This window comes from Lepisma saccharinum, chromosome 16, assembly GCF_977018435.1.
Source record: "Lepisma saccharinum chromosome 16, izLepSacc3.1, whole genome shotgun sequence".
Taxonomy (NCBI): domain Eukaryota; kingdom Metazoa; phylum Arthropoda; class Insecta; order Zygentoma; family Lepismatidae; genus Lepisma; species Lepisma saccharinum.
The window spans coordinates 16,587,201-16,608,511 of NC_139244.1; the positions used below are offsets into that span (position 1 = coordinate 16,587,201).

Genomic DNA, 21,311 nt, shown 5'->3' on the forward strand with positions numbered 1-21,311 from the left:
TTAGTACTGACGCTGTAGTTGACGAATGCCAGAAGTATTTATCAGAAGAACCAGTATTCTCGGGAGCAAATTTATTCTTCATAAATCGTTAATAAATCTTCCCGAAAGCCTTACCCCACTTATCAGACACACTTACTGTAGATTTATCCTTTGAGGTTGTGTCACGTAAAGAAACTACATGCTTATTCACTGCTCTACAAATAACGGAACACACATTGTTTTGTTTTATACAAAACAATACATCTTTTTTTTAGCATGAAATGTCTCTCAAACGTAGACTTGTCTTTCAAGATAATTCCTAAACTTTTATAAAAACCGGACAAATTGTGGCTTTTTAATAATATGGACGGGATGACTGGAACACGCCTCTGAACACGCCAGGTCAAAATGGGACGTACAGTCACCTTAACAAAAAGCGAAGTAAAATCAAGCAAATCAATCAATTAATAGATAGAAACAATATTCGTTCCTACAAAACTGCTAGAGAGATAGGTTTGGAAGTTAACAAAGAGAAAACTAAATATATATGCTTACAGGTCGAAACCAAGGGTTAGGTAATAATCAAAATCTAATTATTGATAACAACTCGTTTGAAACAGTTTCCAAATTCAAATACTTAGGAGTAATATTAACAAATGAAAATTATATTAGAGAGGAAATAAAAAGTAGGCTTAATTCAGGAAATGCATGTTACTTCTCTCTTCATAAACTTTTGTCTTCTCGTTTAATATCTAAGAAACTAAAAGTTAAAATATACAAAACAGTAATTTTGCCTGTAGTATTATATGGGTGTGAAACTTGGTCCCTTACATTGAAAGAGGAACATAAATTGAGAGTATTTGAAAATAAGATCCTTAGGAAAATATTTGGACCTAAAAGGGATGAGGAGACAGGTGAGTGGAGAAGGTTACATAATTTAGAACTACATAATTTGTATTCATGTCCAGATATTATTAGAATAATTAAATCAAGAAGACTTAGGTGGGCAGGCCATGTGGCACGAATGGGAGAGGAAAGAGGAGTTCACAGGATTCTTGTTGGGAAACCTGATGGTAAGAGACCTGTAGGAAGGCCAAGACGAAGATGGAGGGACAACGTTGAGATGGACCTAAAGGAAATCGGTAGGGATGGAAAAGAGTATATAGATCTTGCTCAAGATAGGGACAAATGGAAGGCCTGTGTTGCTGCAGCCATGAACCTTCGGGTTTAAGAAGGCTAGAGAGTTAGTTAGTTAGTAGTTACTTATGCAGCTCACTCGGCATTGTTGTGCTCTTTGTTTATGCAAGCACTTTCTTTTCCTCCACATATTGCACATTCTTTATCTGTCCAAGAACAACTGTCACAGTTCTGAAGGTTTTTAGTTGCGAACAATCTTAAGAACGGATTCCTATTCATGGTAATGATCCATCACTTGGTATCTCGATGACGTCACCGGAATCTTGTCTACCATTATTCATTATCTTTCTTCACAATCAATTCATCATCGATGATTATGATGAACAGAGTAACGACTCACCTTCCTGCCCTGACCTTATCTCTATCGGTGCACGTATATTAAATCAAAATCTCAAGGTACAGAGACATTCAGGAATCTGACTCTTGTTCAGTTCAACTCGGTCATCATGAAAATCGACGTCGCTGTAGTTATTTTGGCGGTTCTCTGCTCTGGAGCCTATGGTGAGTGGTTAGATCTAGCATTTGAAACAGAGTTGTTATAGGTCCAGGAACCCATTTACGTTCGCTGATTTTCTCTCCTGGACCGGAATTGCATTTATTTAAAATTCCTGAACCTTTTAACAACCCTGCATTGAAGTAGAGTATACAAGTGTCTGCCACAGAAGAAGTGGAAGTTCTTAGGTTGGTGTCTTGTAAAGTTGGTGGAGCAGCATGGGTTAAAGAAAATGGCGGAAGGGTCTTGGAAAGTATAACATTAGTAACTAAATTATATTTCCAGACCAAAAATTGTTATTCGAATCAGTCATTCAATTTACACATTGCTGAGGGGCTTCGGCGGCGTCAGGATTAATCATCTACGGGCGCTGAGGGGGTGCGGAATGAAATTAAGTGGGTGTGCGATGTTGAAAATAAAGGAAACATGTCAGTACATCAAATACCGATCAACTTTTTGTAGTTTATACATAGTGCGCCACGAGAAAATAACCCCAAGCTGGCATCGGGTACTGTGGAGCCAGGCTACTTATTCATGGTCCACCCTGTATAAAAAATATGCCAATGAAACTGAAAAATACCACTGGATTGATTTATTTTTGCTTGCTTTGATCACAATCAAGCAAATGCGGCTTGTCTTTCAGATTAGAATCAATGGCTTGCCCGTTCTATTGTTTGAAGGGTGCGAAATCAGTGGCGTGCCCAAGGGGTATGATGGGAGTTATAACCACCCGTTTTGGCCTAGAATTTCTAAAAAGAAAAATCATCAAAGGCAGCAAATGATGGCAAAATGAGGGTGGACTACTAAAAAACTTTGTAGCCCCTCCCTTTCTAAAATCCTGGGCACGCCACTGTGCAAAATGGTCATATGTGTCGACGCGCACAAAAATTTTAATTCATTCTATTTTTATATATATACATAAATGTATATTTGGTTGTAGCTTTTCAGCTATGCACCAGTTACATTTGTTTTAAATTTCATAATTTTACAAGTTCATAATTTTATAATACAATATTTTCTCTTACAATATAGTTGGTAAGTACATATATTATTTTCTTAGTAGGGTTCTTCCAAAGTGTTGACAAGGCGTATGCGCCATTATATCCTGCTTCTTCTAGATCTCTTAAGAAAGGAAAAGATGAGTGGTAGAACATTCTGTATTTATTTAAACACAATTATACAAAAGAGAATGATGAATATTTCTACAGCAGTGAGTAATGTGATGACAAAATATATTCCATAACCAATCGTAAAACACATTTTGTGTTGATCTTAAATTGAAGTTTAGATAAACACAATGAAAAACAACTACAGTATGTAACATTGTTATTCGTACACATAGAATTTCCGAGGAAGAAATGTCATACCTGTATCTTCTAGTAAATATAATCATTTTCATATGTACCTGGAAATTAATGTTAATGAAGGTTTTACCAACAAATGTCAATAAACATGTATGTTCAAAGTGTATAAACAGAGCATATAATTTGTGTGAAAATAGAAAATCACGCTGTTTCATGCAACATTGTTATTCGTACAGGCAAGAGTTTCAATCTTCCTCGCACAAAGCGCCACCGCTATTCGGGCGATTTCGTGCAGTTTGCAACTTCGTACAGTATGTAACATTCTTATTCGTACACACGGATTTTCAAAGAAAATGCTTTAATATCTGAAAGGAAATACACTCTTTTGAAATTGTTTCTTTACAATTCAATAACTAAACTAATATCATTAGGAACATAAAATATTGCGCAAATTCTGTATAACCAGTGACAATAATAAATTAAATTAAACTGAAAGAGAAACATGCCATTTTTTGTACAACTTTTCTATTCGTACACTTAATAATATATAGGTAAGAAAAAGTATATTCAGAGCAAATTGACTGACAGTTCTAATACTTCGAAGCGTATCCTTTGACTTTAATTACTGCTTGACACCTGTTCTTCATAGAATTAACTAGTTTCCGACATGTTTCAGAGCTTATTTTATTCCACTCGGCTTGCACAACAGTTTTCAACACTTGTTTGGACTTGACGACTGCTTTATGGACTCGCCTCTTCAAAATTGACCATAAATGCTCAATGGGATTTAAGTGTGGACTTTGAGCTGGTGTTTGTAGTAGTTTGGGCACATTCCATATTAGCCAATTCATGTTAACTCGCGCCTTATGCTTACTGTCATTGTCTTGTTGGAATCTGTAGATAGCCGACATGTCCATTTTTTGGGCACTCTGTTTTACATTGTTCTTCAATATGTCAAAATAGACATATGCATCCATGATACCATCAATAAACTGGATGGTACCAACACCTTTGGACGACATACAGCCCCAAATCATTAATGGCCCACCACCGTGTTTAACTATTGGAACTGTGTTAATGTGATCATTGTCTTTATTTGATTTTCTCCAGACCCTATTTATCCCATTTGACCCGTATATATTAATCTTTGACTCGTCTGACCATATGACACTATCCCAAAATTCCTGGCCCTTGTGGATGTGCTCTTTCGCGAATGAAAGTCTATTTCTGCGATTCACCTTATTTACATACGGCCTCTTTCGTGGTATTCTGCCATGATATCCATGCTTCCACAAGGCACGTCGGAGTGTTTGATCGGACATCATCTTGCCAGTAACATTTTCTACTAACGGTCGTAACTGAGGAACACTTAGTCGGGAGTTTTCTCGCACTCTTTTTAAAATAAAGCGTTCGTCACGTTTATTCAACCGTCTCTCTTTTGGTTTTCTCGGCACATTCTGTGTTGAACCTTACTCTCTAAATTTGTTTACTGTGTATTGAACTGAGGAGTGTGATTTATTGACTGTTGTCCTATTTTTCTTAACGAATAACCTCTAAGAGCCAAATTTATAATTCAAGTTCCTTCACCTTGCACATTAGATAGATAGACGATAGGCCTACAACAATACCTACGCCAGCATTCCGTCAGCATTGACGGGGAGCGCGCCTGCATGTTTAAACTTGTTACGAAGTTGCAAACTGCACGAAATCGCTCGAATAGTGGTGACGTTCTATGCGAGGTAGATTGAAACTCTTGCCTGTACGAATAACAATGTTGCATGAAACAGCGTGTTTTTCTCTTTCCACACAAATTATATGCTCTGTATATACACTTTGAACATACATTTTTATTGACATTTGTTGGTGAAACCTTCATTAACATTAATTTCCAGGTACATATGAAAATGATTATATTTACTAGCAGATATGACATTTCTTCCTCGGAAATTCTATGTGTACGAATAACAATGTTACATACTGTAACAAGTTTGAACATGCAGGCGCGCTCCCCGTCAAGCGGAATGCTGGCGTAGGTATTGTTGTAGGCCTGTCCTCTGTCTATCAGCGTGTTCGAAATGAGCAAGGTGAAGGAACTTAGTTCCGATCTGAAGGATGTTATTATAAATTTGGTTCTTAGAGGTTATTTGTTAAGAAAAATTGGACAAACAGTCCACAGTTCAATACATAGTAAACAAATTTAGAGAGGAAGGTTCAACACAGAATGTGCCGAGAAAACCAAAAGAGAAACGGTTAAATAAACGTGATGAACGCTTTATTTTAAAAAGAGTGCGAGAAAACCCCCGACTAAGTGTTCCTCAGTTACGACCGTTAGTAGAAAATGTTGCTGGCAAGATTATGTCCGATCAAACTGTCCGACGTGTCTTGTGGAAGCACAGAATACCACAGAAGAGGCCGTATGTAAATAAGGTGAATCGCAGGAATAGACTTTCTATCGGGAAAGAGTCATCCACAAGGACCAGGAATTTTGGGATAGTGTCATATGGTCAGACGAGTCCAAGATTAATATATGCGGGTCAGATGGGATAAATAGGGTCTGGAGAAAATCAAATAAAGACAATGATCACCTTAACACAGTTCCAACAGCTAAACACGGTGGTGGGTCATTAATGATTTGGGGCTGTTTGTCGTCCAAAGGTGTTATCATGGATGCATATGTCTATTTGGACATATTGAAGAACAATGTAAAACAGAGTGCCCAAAAAATGGACATGACGCCTATCTACAGATTCCAACAAGACAATGACAGTAAGCATAAGGCGCGAGTTAACATGAATTGGCTAATATAAAATGTGCCCAAACTACTACAAACACCAGCTCAAAGTCCAGGCTTAAATCCCATTGAGCATTTATGGGCAATTTTGAAGGGGCGAGTCCATAAAGCAGACGCCAAGTACAAACAAGAGTTGAAAACTGTTGTGCAAGCCGAGTGGAATAAAATAAGCTCTGAAACATGTCGGAAACTGGCTAATTCTATGAAGAACAGGTGTCAAGCAGTAATTAAAGCCAAAGGATACGCATCAAAGTATTAGAACTGTCAGTCAATTTGCTCTGAATATACTTTTTTCTTTTATATTATTAAGTGTACGAAAATAAACGTTGTACAAAAATTGGCATGTTTCTCTTTCAGTTTTATTTAATTTATTATTGTCATTGGTTACACAGAATTTGGGTAAGATTTTATGGTCCTAATGATATTAGTTATTGAATTGTAAAGAAACAATTTCAAAAGAGTGTATTTCCTTTCAGATGTTAAAACATCTTCTTTGAAAATCCGTGTGTACAAATAAGAATGTTACATACTGTATCTCTGTATCTGTGGAAATTAGATTTTTATAAAATTATTTTGTTGTGTTCGCATTGTTTTTTCTGGTGTATCAGATTACACTTAGACCATTAATACCGAGAAAATACATCAACATCACACTTCTTTCGGGTTTCTAATGCGCCCTACATCTTCCTTTGGTAATGAAATTACTATCTTTGTCAAGGCTAATTGCTAGCCTATTTATTTATTTTCGTGCCGCACACGCTGCCACGTTTTGGTAAATGTGAACTTGTTCAATTTTTCCTTTGATAGTGTACATGTGCAAGTTGAGACCATTCAAGATTTGCTGTTCATTGGGATCCATGAGTATTACCTTGCAAATTGTACATCAGCATGTTCGTGCACTTTATTTGACCCAATAACAGCTTCAAGAATTAAAAGAAAACTCAAAGCTGTTGAAAACTTCTGCACCTGCATACATAAAAATCCATTGCTTAAAAATACATAGGATGTAAGAGAAAAATTAATGAAAATAGTCATGGACAATTTGCAAACAATCAATTACTTTCAATTGTCTATTTTAAGCGTTCAATTCAACGACTTGTTCGTGATTAATTTGATCGTGTACAAACAGCTTTAATGAGATATTTTAGCCCGTACGGAAAATTCACCGCGATGAAGGCAACCAACTCGGAGTACATTAAAGTTTCATTTCTTCTATTCACAGGTTTGGAGTGCTACAATTGCATTAATACAGAAGAACCAGAATGCCTAAATAATGTAACGGCACTAGATGTAGTACCTTGCACAGAAGAAACAACAACATTTTGTTTGATACGCAGACTTGAGAATAAGTCAAGTAAGTGAAAAGGGCCATAACAATGTATAATAATTGTAAATAGATTACATTCTTTATGTCCCCAAATTGACTTTAATACACTTTGGCATGCATTAACTTTCTACTTGTACGCGTTTATAATGCCAAAGAGAATGTTGTAAAGCCAGAAGTTGAATTACTATAGGTGAATCCATCGGGAAAATTCCAAGACTAGATTACATAGCGCAAGGGCGTTTCACATTCTGTACAATAATACAATATTGTCTTAAGTTTTTGAAAATGATTTCTAATATATGCATTAACTTACATTGAATTATTCTTCATGGGGTGAAAAACGTCTTTTGGAGTACCAGTTATTCTTTTCGAGTTACGTTTGAATTAAATAACCCTAACTGGGCGAGTTGATGGTACAGGGTGTCCCACGAACGGCGCAACTGGGAATTAAGAGTGACGTTACTTTGTAACCGAAACCTGTACATACATAAGTCATACACCAAATGTTAGCCCTGTCCAAGTAGATATTTTTAAACATAGAAACAACAAACGGGGTGCAGTGTTGTTCATGCAGTGTTGCCAAATGTAAGTGAAAGTGTAAATTTATTTTTCCACAAAGCATGGAAAATTGCATGTCAAACATTCGTACGGAAATGTGGACGTCAATTTCAACCTTGGGTAGGTGGACTATTTCGCCATCTATAGTTCAGAGAAGAAAACCGATCGTTTTCGCGTATAGCCAATCCTGAAATGCCTCGTAAAGGCGTACCGGTCCAAATGGGTGTTTTAAAAAAATTATGAGGTACAGTGGCAACACTGTTGATGTTTGAAGGCAACAAAAGGTGTGTTTAGTGATGGTCTATGACATGGAAATACTGGAAACAGGAAAAAAAGAAAATGAAAATTATGGTGAAAAAAGTGTTACTTACCTACTCCTGGCAACCATGAAATACGCGTAACAGGCAGTGTAGCTTTACAAAAGATGTTGAAAATGACAACCATTTTCCCTGAGGCATTCATCAACACGTTTTATCATGTTGGAAGCAACTTTATGCAAGGTTGATTGGTTTATATTGTTAATGGCTGTGCAAATGTTTATTATTAGATCATCAAGTGTTCTTGGGTTATTAATGTAAACTGTTTGTTTCAAATAACCCCACAGAAAAAAATCTGGAGACGTCAGATCCGGGGAGCGAGTGGGCCATAAGTTTTTGCTTATAATGTGATCGCCAAAAAACTCTGCCAACATGTCTAAAGTTTCATTAGACGTGTGACATGTTGCGGAGTCTTGTTGAAACCAAAAATCACGTTCATCACTTTCCAACAGAGAAATAAACTGTGTGATAAGGTCACGATAAACTATTCCGTCAACTGTTGTGTTGAAAAAGAATGGACCGATTATTTTTCTCCGCGAAATCGCGCACCACACACCGATCTTTTGTGGATGAAGTGATTGTTCATGTAACAAATGGGGATTGTTACTTGACCAGTGTCGAGAATTTTGACTGTTGACATATCCATTTAAGTGGAACCATGCTTCATCCGTGAAAAAAACCTTATCCAAAATATTCACACCATTGTCTCTAATAAAATTTCTAAACCACTGGCAGTATCTTACACGTGCACCTTTGTCTGCTTCCTTCAGTTCTTGCACAGCCTGTACCTTATATGCACGTAGGTGCAATTGCTTTAACGCTCGGTGAGTTGTTGTTTTTGATACACCTGACTGTGCAGCAAGTTTACGAACAGATTTCCTGGGAGATTGTGATATTCTCTGCTCCACATCCTGCAGCACACCTTGTGTCAAAACTGGTGGTTGTCTGTGGTAGGGTTTGTCATTAAGTGATCCTGTTTCACGAAATCTGGAAACAAGTCGATATATCGTCGAATTTTCTGGAACACTGTTATTCGGATATTTCTCGCGAAACACAGTTTTTACACTAGCGTACGATTTTGAACAAAAATAATGTTCCACAATGAACACCCTCTCTTCCAAACAGTACTTCATTTCACAGAACAATTCTAATCTTCCCCTACGAACAATGTGAAATGCACGGCTCAAACAGTTCTGAGTACACAACTAACTGATTCTTTTGTTCTCGTTCGGTGGGCGCTCTTATCGCATTGCATGGTTGCCAGGAGTAGGTAAGTAACACTTTTTTCACCATAATTTTCATTTTCTTTTTTTCCTGTTTCCAGTATTTCCATGTCATAGACCATCACTAAACACACCTTTTGTTGCCTTCAAACATCAACAGTGTTGCCACTGTACCTCATAATTTTTTTAAAACACCCATTTGGACCGGTACGCCTTTACGAGGCATTTCAGGATTGGCTATACGCGAAAACGATCGGTTTTCTTCTCTGAACTATAGATGGCGAAATAGTCCACCTACCCAAGGTTGAAATTGACGTCCACATTTCCGTACGAATGTTTGATATGCAATTTTCCATGCTTTGTGGAAAAATAAATTTACACTTTCACTTACATTTGGCAACACTGCATGAACAACACTGCACCCCGTTTGTTGTTTCTATGTTTAAAAATATCTACTTGGACAGGGCTAACATTTGGTGTATGACTTATGTATGTACAAGTTTCGGTTACAAAGTAACGCCACTCTTAATTCCCAGTTGCGCCGTTCGTGGGACACCCTGTAGTTCAAAGCAGATCGTTGCCCGTTGCACACTAAAGCAAGAAAACCCATTATTGTCTTATACTTCAACGGACCCTAAATGTTTAGGAACTAACGAATAATCCGATTACCGGCTGACAGCGCATCTGCAGTGCTGTCATTAACTATCACTAATGTCAATTCCGCACAATTTCTTCGCTTTGTCTGGAAATTCACGATGTACAAAACGTGCCCCAGTCTCACCTATTTAATAATATATACTGAATGGTGTAAGGGAGAGTTTATGACCTAAAATGATGAGTGTTTTACTTTTTTTTGAGGAGGAGCTAGTCAGAACACTACTTTACCATCATTTCACATATCCGACCTTCAATTGTTTAAATGAAATTTCGCTTCAGTGGAAGGGGGATATAACAACATCGTCCCTCTTGGTCTACCACTGTATACGTATATATATAATATATGTTTCTGTGGTATTTACACAAAGGCTTATGGGACTTGACGTTTCGGAAACTCATACTCGTATCAATGCGAAAAGACTTCAATTTGCCTCAGAAGAATGCATTGACAGAGCATTCTTCATTAACTCTATAGCTATTCTATATAGCAGGGTTTGGCATGTTTAAAACAACTTGTTTTAAGCGTTTTTCTTACAAATGTTTAAAACGTTTAACACAGTGTTTTAGACTTGTTTCAAATGCATTTTGAAACTTGATGTTTGATAGTCTGTGGTTATTTGCGTGTCATTGCTCTACCACTGAGCTACCGAGCCGGCCTGGCTTCCCCTGCATTTTCGCTGGCGCTGTTTTACTTGTGTGAAATCGTTTCTGCAGTGCTACTGAAACGGGATCTGTTGCCTTTGAAACACTATAGACGTCGACGTACATAGTACATCTACTGTGTGTGCCTAATTTAATGGATTAACATAAATACAGGTATTTTAAGAAGTTAGTCAAGCGTTTACTTTATAACTAGGAACACAGTCCTTCCTTTGATGTTTAACAGATTAACAGATTCCTTATTAATCATTATTCTTAGCATTCTTCTTGGCATTATGTTTAAACGTTTTATTTGTCTAAGGTCGGTATTGCTACTACAACCATTTTTCGTCGTCTTCTTCTTCTAAGAGAACCTAACCACCACAGATTATTACTACCCCAATAAGCTACCAGCCAATGGCAATGCTTAAAACAGTTGTAGCAGCAATCACTACCTTTGTTAAAAACGTGTTTTTTCGGTTCTTGGTTAAAACACTTTAAAAGAAAAAAACAATTGTTTTGTTTCTTTTGAAAAAAAAAACAATTTTGCCAACCCTGCATCCAGGTATTTTAATTTTAATCAATCGATCTATTATATTATCAAGGAGAGGATAAGTTCATCTTCGGGGGAGGGGGGGATTAATCAGGGAGTACTTTTCTTTCCAGCGGGGAATTTCCTCCACAGGCTTCTCTAATTTTCAATTCTCTTGTTTTAGATTCAAGCGATGTACAATTGACACGAGCATGTGCAGAGGGTGAGAATTCGGTTAACGAATTTAATGGGTATTCAGGAAGGTTGGAATCAACCACTCATATTTTGGATCTTACTTTTTGCACCGTGGACGGTGGCTGCAACAACGGAACAGGTGTACAAGCACAAGAACCTGTAACAGACGACAACAATGGATGTTCAGCAACTGAAAGCAGCTTCGTGACCATGTGTCTCTCAGTGGTGGGTGCAGTTTACTACATGGTGGTCCCCAAAGTATAAGCACTTTGTCTGTGGTATAAGCTCTTTTCTTTGAAATGAGCTAGAAGAATCGATAGAGTGGCAGAAAACCTGAAATCGAGGGTCTTTTGTTGAAGAAATTGAATGTAAAATTTTGCCTAACTATTTCACAGCGACGGTGAACCAAATTAGTTTAAGTGAAACAGCAGGGAAGGTATAGAGCGACCATAAACAAAAGAACCTTCTGCCAGAAACCTTCGCGCATCTTCCCCTCCATCCCTTCAGCTCGGCACCTCCCCTCCACGCTCGAGTACAATGCACGAGACACGCAGTTCTGGGCAGGTTATTTTGCTTGGGGTTCCACTATAGTGGCGCCATCTGTTCACTTTTGGAGGCAGTCACTCAGCATGGCAGTTTTACAAGTTGAAACTCTGGGCGCAGACAAATAGTTAGGCAAATTTCGAAATCAATTTCCTTCGCAATGGAGACCGCTTCACGCACTCTAGGTCTTTAATCTTATTCGTGCTTTGTCAAGAACTGCAAATGGGCGTCATCCGAAGCAGAGTTGCCAATTATGTGATACTACTTTCTACCAAAGCAAAAATCATCGCAAAACTAATGTATAACTTTTGATTAAATATATTTCTTCTCAAATGAAAATCTACCTTTTTTCTTAACAGTACGCTGTAAGATATGATCTTCTGCCTTGGTGTAATTGAATACGCGGCCTCCCCGATGGCGTAGTGGTAACGTCGTCCACTTATAATCAAGGGTCCCGGGTTTGATACCCGGTGGAGGCACATGGCACAGTGGTTCGGATCCCACTTTAAATGATAGGTCCAGTGCGTTTCTGTGCATAAAGTGGATTTAAAACAACAATCAATAATTCAATACGCTGCATTACACCATTTTTTGTACCATGTTACAAAATCGACTTTCAAGCAACACTCATGTGGAGTCTTCTTACACTTGTCTTACTCCTAATTGTAGTAGCTTGCCATAGTATTATACTTGTTAAGCTGGCTGTACACGATCAAATGAACATGGTTAGAGGAAGTGACGTCAGAGTACACGTTATGTTTCTCCTTAAATTCGTGATTAAGGTTCAAGAATTATTACTTGGGAACGGTTCTGAATAAAGCCTTTCAAGACAGACTGTCGACCAATCAAAGTATGTGCTATTGGAAATCAATTATGGGGGGGGGGGCAAGCAGGAACACAATGTTACTTATTTCTATCCTGTGGTGAACAGTTTTCTTTGAAGTTTTTTATAAGTAAACTTTATGCACAGTACTTACGTAAGGCTAGTCGGGATTGGACCTACAGTTTAAAGTGGGAATCGAACTACCATGTGCCTCCACCGGGTATCGAACTCGAGACACCTTAATTACAAGGTGACATAATTACCACCACGCCTGTGGTGAAGAAAAAGCGACGCAGAAAGGTAAACACGTGGTTCTGACCTGAGAGAAAGGAAAGCAGGAGGAGCAGTGAAACATTCTTGCCAAAAGACAAGACACTGAGCAAGTGCATACATACACCTGTAGATTGACTTGTATCTTCAGCAAATATGCTGTATAAAGAAACAAACTGCCGGAGTACTAATTGAGGTGAGTTTCAAAGTACAGTGTAGGAAGTACAATATGTAGTGTGTCAAGCTCACCGTGTTGGCTATGAAAATAGCTTTTCATTCCTCCTCATTAACAATTTATTTTTATATCTATTTGAAAATATGAACACAGTAGATGTTTCAAAACATCTATTGAAAACAGTAGACCACATTTTCAGCAGGGACACTTATAAATCGAGAAAATTCATCACATTTTCGAGTTTCCGAGTTTCTCCTTTGGGAAAAAAAATTATTTAGTTACGTTATATTTTATTTGGGTTTTTTCGTACGCACCAGAAGTTTTCATTTTGGGGGTTTAAGGGTATATTTGGAGCCAAAATGACCATAAATTGGGTCTTTGTGAAAAATTTTAGGGGTTGTTGAGGAAATTTGGGAGGTGATAGGGGGTGTTGGGGATGTGTGTGGTGCACACTGCCGCCTTTCGGTAAAATGTGAAATCGTTAAATTTTTGTTTGAACGCTTAAAATAGTGCAATTTGGGATCGGTCGATGTTTGTTGGATCGTTCAACAGCCTTGCATCAATGATTGATTGATTGATTTGTTTTACTTCGCTTTTCTGTCACTTTTGGCATATCGCGAAGATGAAGAAGAGTGATGATATTATGAAATTAATTAAAGGACACAGATAAAGAACACCCACGCGGGATTCGAATCCGCCACCCCTGGAGTCGTAGCATTCTGTGCTAACCACTATGCCACGGAGGCCGGCTTGTTTCAATGACAACTGAATAGTGTACAGACTGCTAAAGCGTAGGTGTACGTCCTGTAACATATACACTGTCCTGTAACTTGAGATCTAGCTTTGAGGGGGCGGGCAGAATCGAACATTTTGCTTAACTTTGGGGGTGGGGGTTATTCAAATTATTTTCTATCGCATAAAAATAGCGTCCAGGACTATTTTGCTAAATTACTGTTACATTGTGAATTACAATAATAATTACTCCTTACTTTGCTCCTCAGGTCTTGAGGATTACCATAAGTTACGCATATCTACACCTAACAAGGTTGTTTTCATTCCAATAAACGGGGCTGTATACCTATACCCTCGAAAATTTTGACGGTATACAAATATATAGAGGGAGATTACTTTCGTAACATCTTTGGCAGTTATGCATTTGAAGCTTCGGAACGAGTCACAACTCTCGAAGCAGCCAATTAACCAAGCGAGCTGCTGACGTCATCTCAACACAGAACCTATTGCTAAGCACTTTGCTCATGTTCTACACGCCCACTAGGCTCGCTAGACAGACTCGCGCAGTCCGCTGGAGATGTTCCGAAAGTAATTCGACTCTACTCGACAGATTTCAGTGTAAAACTTTATTTCAAGATGTGGAAAACATAAATAACTGAGACGTTTAACCCTGAAGTATGAATAATTAATAGCGATTGCCCAATTCCTCGTTCCGGAGTTTCACCTTTTTTTTAAAAAACAAAACAAAATATCGTTGAACACACACGAACATACATAAAAAAATACAATTAAAAAAACACGGAAATTCGAACAGCATGAAACTTAACACTCCTAACCTAACAACATAAAATTAGTAAGTCAAATAAAACCGATTACATCTAAAAGAAAATCTTCACGAAATATACACGCTTACCTTGAAAATGCACATTTCTCGCTTGGGCTCTTCCACTGTCTGTGAGAAAAGTTTTATTTCATTCTGACTTTTTAATGTGTTGTGTTTGTCTTGTGTACATCTCTTTACAACCTTGCACTTTTATTTTTTCCCAATGGGCTTTTTACATCCCTTGTTATAAATGTTTAAGTTATAATTTTTTGATAATGGGTTATTTACACGTATATATTGAAGGGTGCAAGACGGTATAATGTGCCTATGCACCCAATAAATCTATTTCAGTTAGTTACAGGGGAGGCGAAAAGGAAATTCCGTGTGATCAGCTTTCGTCTAATTTTTAGTATCCTGGAGTACTTGTACCTTATTCGAGGGTTGCTCAGAAAGTAATGCCTCCAATTTTCTTTTCACTGCAAGTGACAGTGTAGGTGGTAGTTGGTGATACAGTGGTGGAGGCTGAATCATCCTGAAAATATACCTGGTAGTTCGTTGCTGTGCGACACATAGCGGCAGAGAGGCATCCCGAAAATACGAAGTCTGACTTGGATGTCCGTTTGAAGCAACGGATGTGTGATTGAATTCCATCACGCGGAAAAAGTTGCACCAATTGAAATCTATCGACGCTTGCTGGAGGTTTATGGAGACCAGATAGTGGATGTTAGCACATTGAGGCGGTGGATGGCACGTTTCAGCAGTGGGGAAAGTGAACTGAAAGAGAGACTACGTTCTGTCACACCAGAAAATGAGATGCGTCTTGATGACCTTATCCGTTCGAATAGGCGAATAGCGACCGGGAAACTGTGCAGAGAGCTGAATATTGACTTCAATGCATTGTAAATCCTGTTAAGGAAACTGGAATATCGCAAAGTTTGTGCGCAGTGGGTGTCGCGAATGCTTACATAGAACCAAAAAGGGACGAGTTTGAAACCAAGGAACACATTGCCAAAATTGGCTGGACTGTCCTTCCACATCCACCATACAGTCCTGATTCGGCTTCATCAGATTTCCATCTTTTCGGGCCAATGAAACATGCATTGCGTGGGCAACATTTCTCGACAGATGATGCCGTTATCACAGCTGTTAAACAGTGGACTAAATCGGTTGGTGGTGATTTTTACAAGAATGACATACAGACTCTTGTTCATCACTGGCAAAAATGTGTAGAGAAAGGTGGTGATTACATAGAAGAATAGTGTCTTGCAGCTGAAACTGTGCTTTATTCGATGGTGTATTGTGATATTTTGTATCTGCTGTGGTTTGTCCGGAAAAAAAATGGAGGCATTACTTTCGGAGCAACCCTTGTACGCATGCACACACACAAAAAACTTATATTCTAACAATTTCTAACCTAAGCACATTGGACAGTGATTCAGATCTTACTTTAAACTGTAGGCCCAGTCTCCATTGGCCTATCTGTAAATAAAGTGGACTTAAAAACCCAAACTCCTAACCTAATAAGAGACGTAAAATTTCTATCAGCAATGACGTTCTGTCGTGCTAAATGGTACCACGTGAAAAACATCCATTACTTTGCTATCAGATAACACATATTTAACAATGGCTTCGTAAACAGTTCAAAATTTTCCTCTTTCTGGCGAGTGTACGGAGAGTCACGAGCCCAATAAATACTAATGGAGCAAAGATAGCACTTATTTGTTTAGATTTGCTTGTTTGCCAAGGGACGGTATGGGGTGGCCTCACTCACCCCCTTCTGGCGCCGTCACTGTTTCTGACGTTAACAGAGATCATTTCTAGCAGATTACTTGGTAGCTAATTATTTTTATTAACGTTTCATTTTTATTTATAAAGTTTATTTGTCAAAGCATAAGTCCACTTTATGCTTACATAGGCTAATCGGCACTGGTTCAATAGGGTCGGAACCACCATGTCCCCTTCTGGGGATCGAACCCGGAACCCGTTGATTACAAAGTCATCACATCACGAAACCATCGTAAAGGCTCATCACAGGCGAATGAGTCACCTGAATTTAACTTTATGCAAGCCATTGCATTGCAGTATACTGCACCTACTATATCGCAGTACTCACCGTTAATGCTGCAGTAGAAGCATTGAAGCTTCACGTGGCTCTTAAAAATAACAAAAAAACAATCACTTTCCTACCTGTCTAACTGGCCGAAGTACTGAAGGCGCACCAGTTGGCTGCACTTTTTGACACTCGGTGCAGTGCAGGTGTATCCAGTGTCAGGGTGGTGCAAAAAAATGACGTTCAACCAACTAGATGGAGAGCGGTGTTCAAGTAGCCTACAGAAGATTCAACAAATGCCTGTCTGCTGCTTTAAACGGTCATTTGATTAGTTAGTACTCACCACGTGACCATACACAAAACATACACCGACCCAGAACGTAGTGCAGACACCAAATATACTAGTTGACTCGAAATCAACGAACTAGACGCTTCGGTGCAAAGAGAGTCAAAGCGAGTCAAAAAGTGCAGCCAACTAGAAGGGGCTAATCCGAGTTCTTGATTTCTGCTCCACAAGTTCGTTTCTTGCTGTCTGTGGTGTGTGTCAAGGTCAGAGAGCTTAACAGAAGCTTAGTATTGCCTTTCACAAATCTGTTGTTCTGCTGTTTCACCTTTGGAAAGTGTATGCAGCTTTGTGGCACGATCTAACTCCTCTGTCAAACACAGCTACAGTACTAATAACGCGCACCAGAGGCGTCTCGTGAACGCATGCGGTGCATACTGCGCATGCGTCAATTATGGGAAAAAGGACAGGTAGCTCTGCGACGACATTCATGAGCATTTCTACATTCTAATTTCTTCATATAGGAGAAGTATTTATTTTACACGAGAGCGCTGAACTAAGCTTATATTACATTTCTTGGATCTGAAGTGACGCATGCATCAATTGTGGGAAAACAATTATTACTTTCTTTCACTTCAGATCCAAGAAATGTAATATAAGCTTAGTTCAGCGCTCTCGTGTAAAACAAATACTTCTCCTATATGAAGAAATTAGAATGTAGAAATGCTCATGAATGTCGTCGCAGATCAAGCTGTCCTTTTTCCCACAATTGACGCATGCGCAGCATGCACCGCATGCGTTCACGAGACGCCTCTGACGCGCACACTCGAACAATTGGCCGCTTGGACTCCCTCCCAGTCGCCCAAGAGTTGGAGTATCCACACAACCAGCGTAAAGTAAAGCCAGTTTACAATCTCACTACAAGACTTTCCCTTCTACAATGATCTCTTTTCTATAGGCTTCCACGTTTATACGTATAACCTGCTTCCAAATGTTTACACATTCTTCCCACAACTAATTCGTTAAGAATGTATGTGTTAGGTTATTTTTTTCGGTGTTATCTTGCATTTTTTTTATGCTTTGTTGTTGTTTTGCTGCTGTTACAGTTTCGGTATAAAATGATCATTTAAATGATCATCTGAAACTACTATAAGTAAATAAATATAACTTCTAATTAAAAACTCTTATTTATTGTCAATCTATTATTATTATGTCCTTGGAGAGAGATTTCCACTTGATCTACCAGATGAGTGATGGCAAACTCTTTTGTGTACGTATACGCAGTTCCTATACTAAAATGAATCTCCTTGAAGAAAAAGCTTTGTAAGTTATTAAGGAATTATTTAGTCATATAATTTACGTTGTGTGACATGTCACATAAAAATATCAGTTGGTAATTTTGAAAACTATTGCGAATGGAATTGTTTACAACTGAAATAAAAGAAGAACAAACCATCTGGGATACTAGTAAAGAATAGAGTACTTAGAGAAGAACTGGGAGGAAATTTGATTTTATATTTGTTATTTAGCGTCGGATTTCTTACACTTTTGGCTAATCGCGACGATGAGGATGATTAACTTGATGAAGGGACACTCACAAAGAACACCCAGTTTCGAAATCGAACCCGGGAGCTCTGGCGTCGCAAACCACTCCGCCACGCAGATCGGTTGGAAGGAAACCGTAGAGATGTTTGAACGTACTCATCTTCCAAGCACAGAGAAGAAAATATTAGGTAAGTAAAGCAAAATTAAACTATTAATGTTAGTTATAAAAATGTTTTATACATACAAGAATATTAACAGTCGTACACAAACTTTCAAAGTAATTCGGTACGTAATACGAATTGGCTACGTGATCGGTAATTGTAGCTTTTGGTCGCCGACGAATTGGGTCGACCAATTCGTGCCCGCACTAAAACTTTACATTTTTCCTTTGTTTGCCAAAGAACAAACAGGTGACGCAATCACACACATAATAATTTGTCCCTTTTTTAAATATAAAAATTCAATACTCTTGATAAGGCTGTTGGGTTGAAAATAAAACAACATTTTAAAAAATAGTTTTGTGGACATAACGAAGGCATGTTTCCATTCATAGTGACTGATGAAAACTGAATTTTCATTTGGTAATCAAGTGTTACCCACCAGCAACTTATTTGTTGAATTCCCACACACAGTGGCTCTTAAGTTTAGCAACGACTAGAGAACATCGTCGCTCAGTATGGCGGCCGCACTTCTTGTGTAGAAAATTATCTCCGCCAGGTGGCTCCTCACCATTTCCCATCGATTCGATTGGTCGGGTTCTGGCAAAGAATCGATTCCTGCAAGAAGATCTCCTAGTCCGGGAAACGCAGTCCCTGCATAAACATTACTCGCGCTTGGTGCAAATATTATATGGCTGCAAAGGAAAACAACTTTCTTCAGGTTTTTACGACATAAACGCAAAACTTTGTGTTACATTATTACAGACTTGAACTGTTAAGGTCACCCAAATAGGCTAATATTATTCATTATTAAGCTATTTCACGACTTCGTATAATTTTTTGTACAGATGATTTTCGATTATATATTTAGTACATTTTTGCTTTCTAATGCTATAAATTCCAGTTTCTAAAACGGATTAGATTTCTTCCCCTTCTGTCAATCGAAGTCAATAGAAAGAAACTTCTCTAGGTACCTACAAGGCCTTGTCGGCTGACACTAGGGCTATTATTTATATTTGATTTTTATTATTTACCTTCGCTTTTCTGACACTTTTGGCTAATCGCGAAGATGAGGATAAATGATGATGATGCAATTCATGTAGGGATACTCACAAAGAACACACATGCCCAGTTCAGAATTCGAACCCGCGACTCCTGGAGTAGCAGCGCTCAGTACTAACCACTCTGCCTCGGAGGTCGGTTATTTATTTATATTTGAAAATTTTCACGAATGTACGTGAACTCACAAGAAATATGCGAAAATATAGCAAATAGATATTAATATTTGAATTTGAATAAATAGTTCTACATACTTTCAAATTTCTTCTTTTCGTTTCTCTTGTGTTTTCTTATGTTACATTCTTACATAACCCTATGAAGGGAACATAATTTATTATTTATTAACACAAATTTATAGTTATGACAGTTTTTTAAAACGTTTTAGGGCAAATTTATGAAAATTTTAGGTTAGAATTGTATTTTTATTTTGTATAGTTTGGTGTTTTTAGACGATGCAAATATAATTTCAATTATAAGTCAAAAATAATATTTCGGTACGTAAAGAGCCTGTGAAGTATGGAGTTCTTACGTTGATCCAAAACTTTACTATATCTTCTATTTTTATTATTTTACATATTTCTCAAAGTTAAAGATGATGATGAGGATGAATGATGAAATACAAGATGGGACAAACATGCATCCATACCTTGACTTGACCAGAATTCAAATCCCGAACACTGCACTACAGGAGAAGGCATTTTATCAGCACTTTCATTCCATGCGACTATAATGTCCGACTATTCTTCGGCTTAGCATTAGTTATGCAGATTATCTATAGAAGTCTTCTCTGCTATGTTGCTTTTGAAGTAAATTAAATACTCTCGTGGATTGGATTAATTCAGAAAAGATTACATATACCAATATCACCATTTAAATACTACTATTATTGCTGATGTAGTTCGATTAAGAAACAAATTTCTCATACCCTGCATTGAACTGTGTAGAAAGGGTATTTTGACAACAGTGCTGGCTATTAGAGGGGCGAGGGGGGCAGTTGCTACTTTTCTCCTGCACTATGCTAAACCTTATGTATCAAGGGAAAGTAAGCTGTCCTTTCTCCCCTTTTTACACCTTGCCCCCCCCCCCCTAGTTTTCGAACTCAATCGCCGCCCGCCACTGTTTAACAAAGTTGACCACTCTTTAGGAATGATTTAGTCACAATGTACCCCACGTTCCTGCTCCACTGAACACTAAAATATAAATGTATATAACTATACCTGAATTAATTCATGAAATACATAATGACTTACTTGTAAAACTCTCTCTGTGGAAGACCCCAGGGAATAATAAAGGCTCTATCTAGTGTAAGTAATTGGTCATTCACTCTTCTCAAAGCCATTGCACTGAAAAATAATTATAACAATAGTAAGTGTGAAAGTAGATGGAATGTATCCAAAATAGCAAATATAGCAAAAATGTGCAATCTACAATAACATTCATACTATGAAGCAATGTAAAGTCGTAGAAGCCACACTTTGTTGATAATAACATGAAAGCTGTAAAAGATATCCACAACAAATTTCTTAAGGGGAGTGTAAAAAATAATTTATCCGCTAAGGCTTTATTACACATGTATTGCCAATAAATTTGCACAAAAGATATCAATTAGAATTAGAAATTTAGCTTCTAGATGTAAAT

General features: G+C 38.0%; 2 protein-coding genes across 4 annotated transcripts in view; one reads left to right on the forward strand and one right to left on the reverse strand.

The window, feature by feature from the left end:
• The first annotated feature begins 1,533 nt into the window (after positions 1-1,533).
• Positions 1,534-12,094, forward strand: LOC145999958 (uncharacterized). The gene is made up of 3 exons (XM_083137248.1): positions 1,534-1,677; positions 6,987-7,118; positions 11,202-12,094. Exons 1-3 carry the CDS (start codon positions 1,623-1,625, stop codon positions 11,474-11,476), a joined length of 462 nt encoding a protein of 153 aa, XP_082993374.1. The 5' UTR covers positions 1,534-1,622; the 3' UTR covers positions 11,477-12,094.
• A 6,595-nt stretch (positions 12,095-18,689) lies between these two features.
• Positions 18,690-21,311, reverse strand: part of LOC146000284 (N-acetylated-alpha-linked acidic dipeptidase 2-like) — a 123,973-nt gene continuing 121,351 nt past the window's right edge. For all 3 annotated transcript variants that reach the window (XM_083137773.1, XM_083137771.1, XM_083137772.1), the window contains exons 15-16: positions 20,924-21,016; positions 18,690-19,309 (exon numbers count right to left, since the gene is read on the reverse strand). In XM_083137773.1, coding sequence (XP_082993899.1) covers positions 19,111-19,309; positions 20,924-21,016 — 292 coding nt within the window. In that variant the 3' untranslated portion in view covers positions 18,690-19,110. The remainder of the gene's footprint in view (positions 19,310-20,923; positions 21,017-21,311) is intronic.

Coding starts and splice junctions, on each gene's coding strand:
- LOC145999958 (XM_083137248.1), top strand. CDS start 1,623: ATGAAAATCGACGTCGCTGTAGTTATTTTGGCGGTTCTCTGCTCTGGA. Junction 1,678..6,986: donor TCTCTGCTCTGGAGCCTATG/GTGAGTGGTTAG, acceptor TTCTATTCACAG/GTTTGGAGTGCTACAATTGC. Junction 7,119..11,201: donor CAGACTTGAGAATAAGTCAA/GTAAGTGAAAAG, acceptor CTCTTGTTTTAG/ATTCAAGCGATGTACAATTG.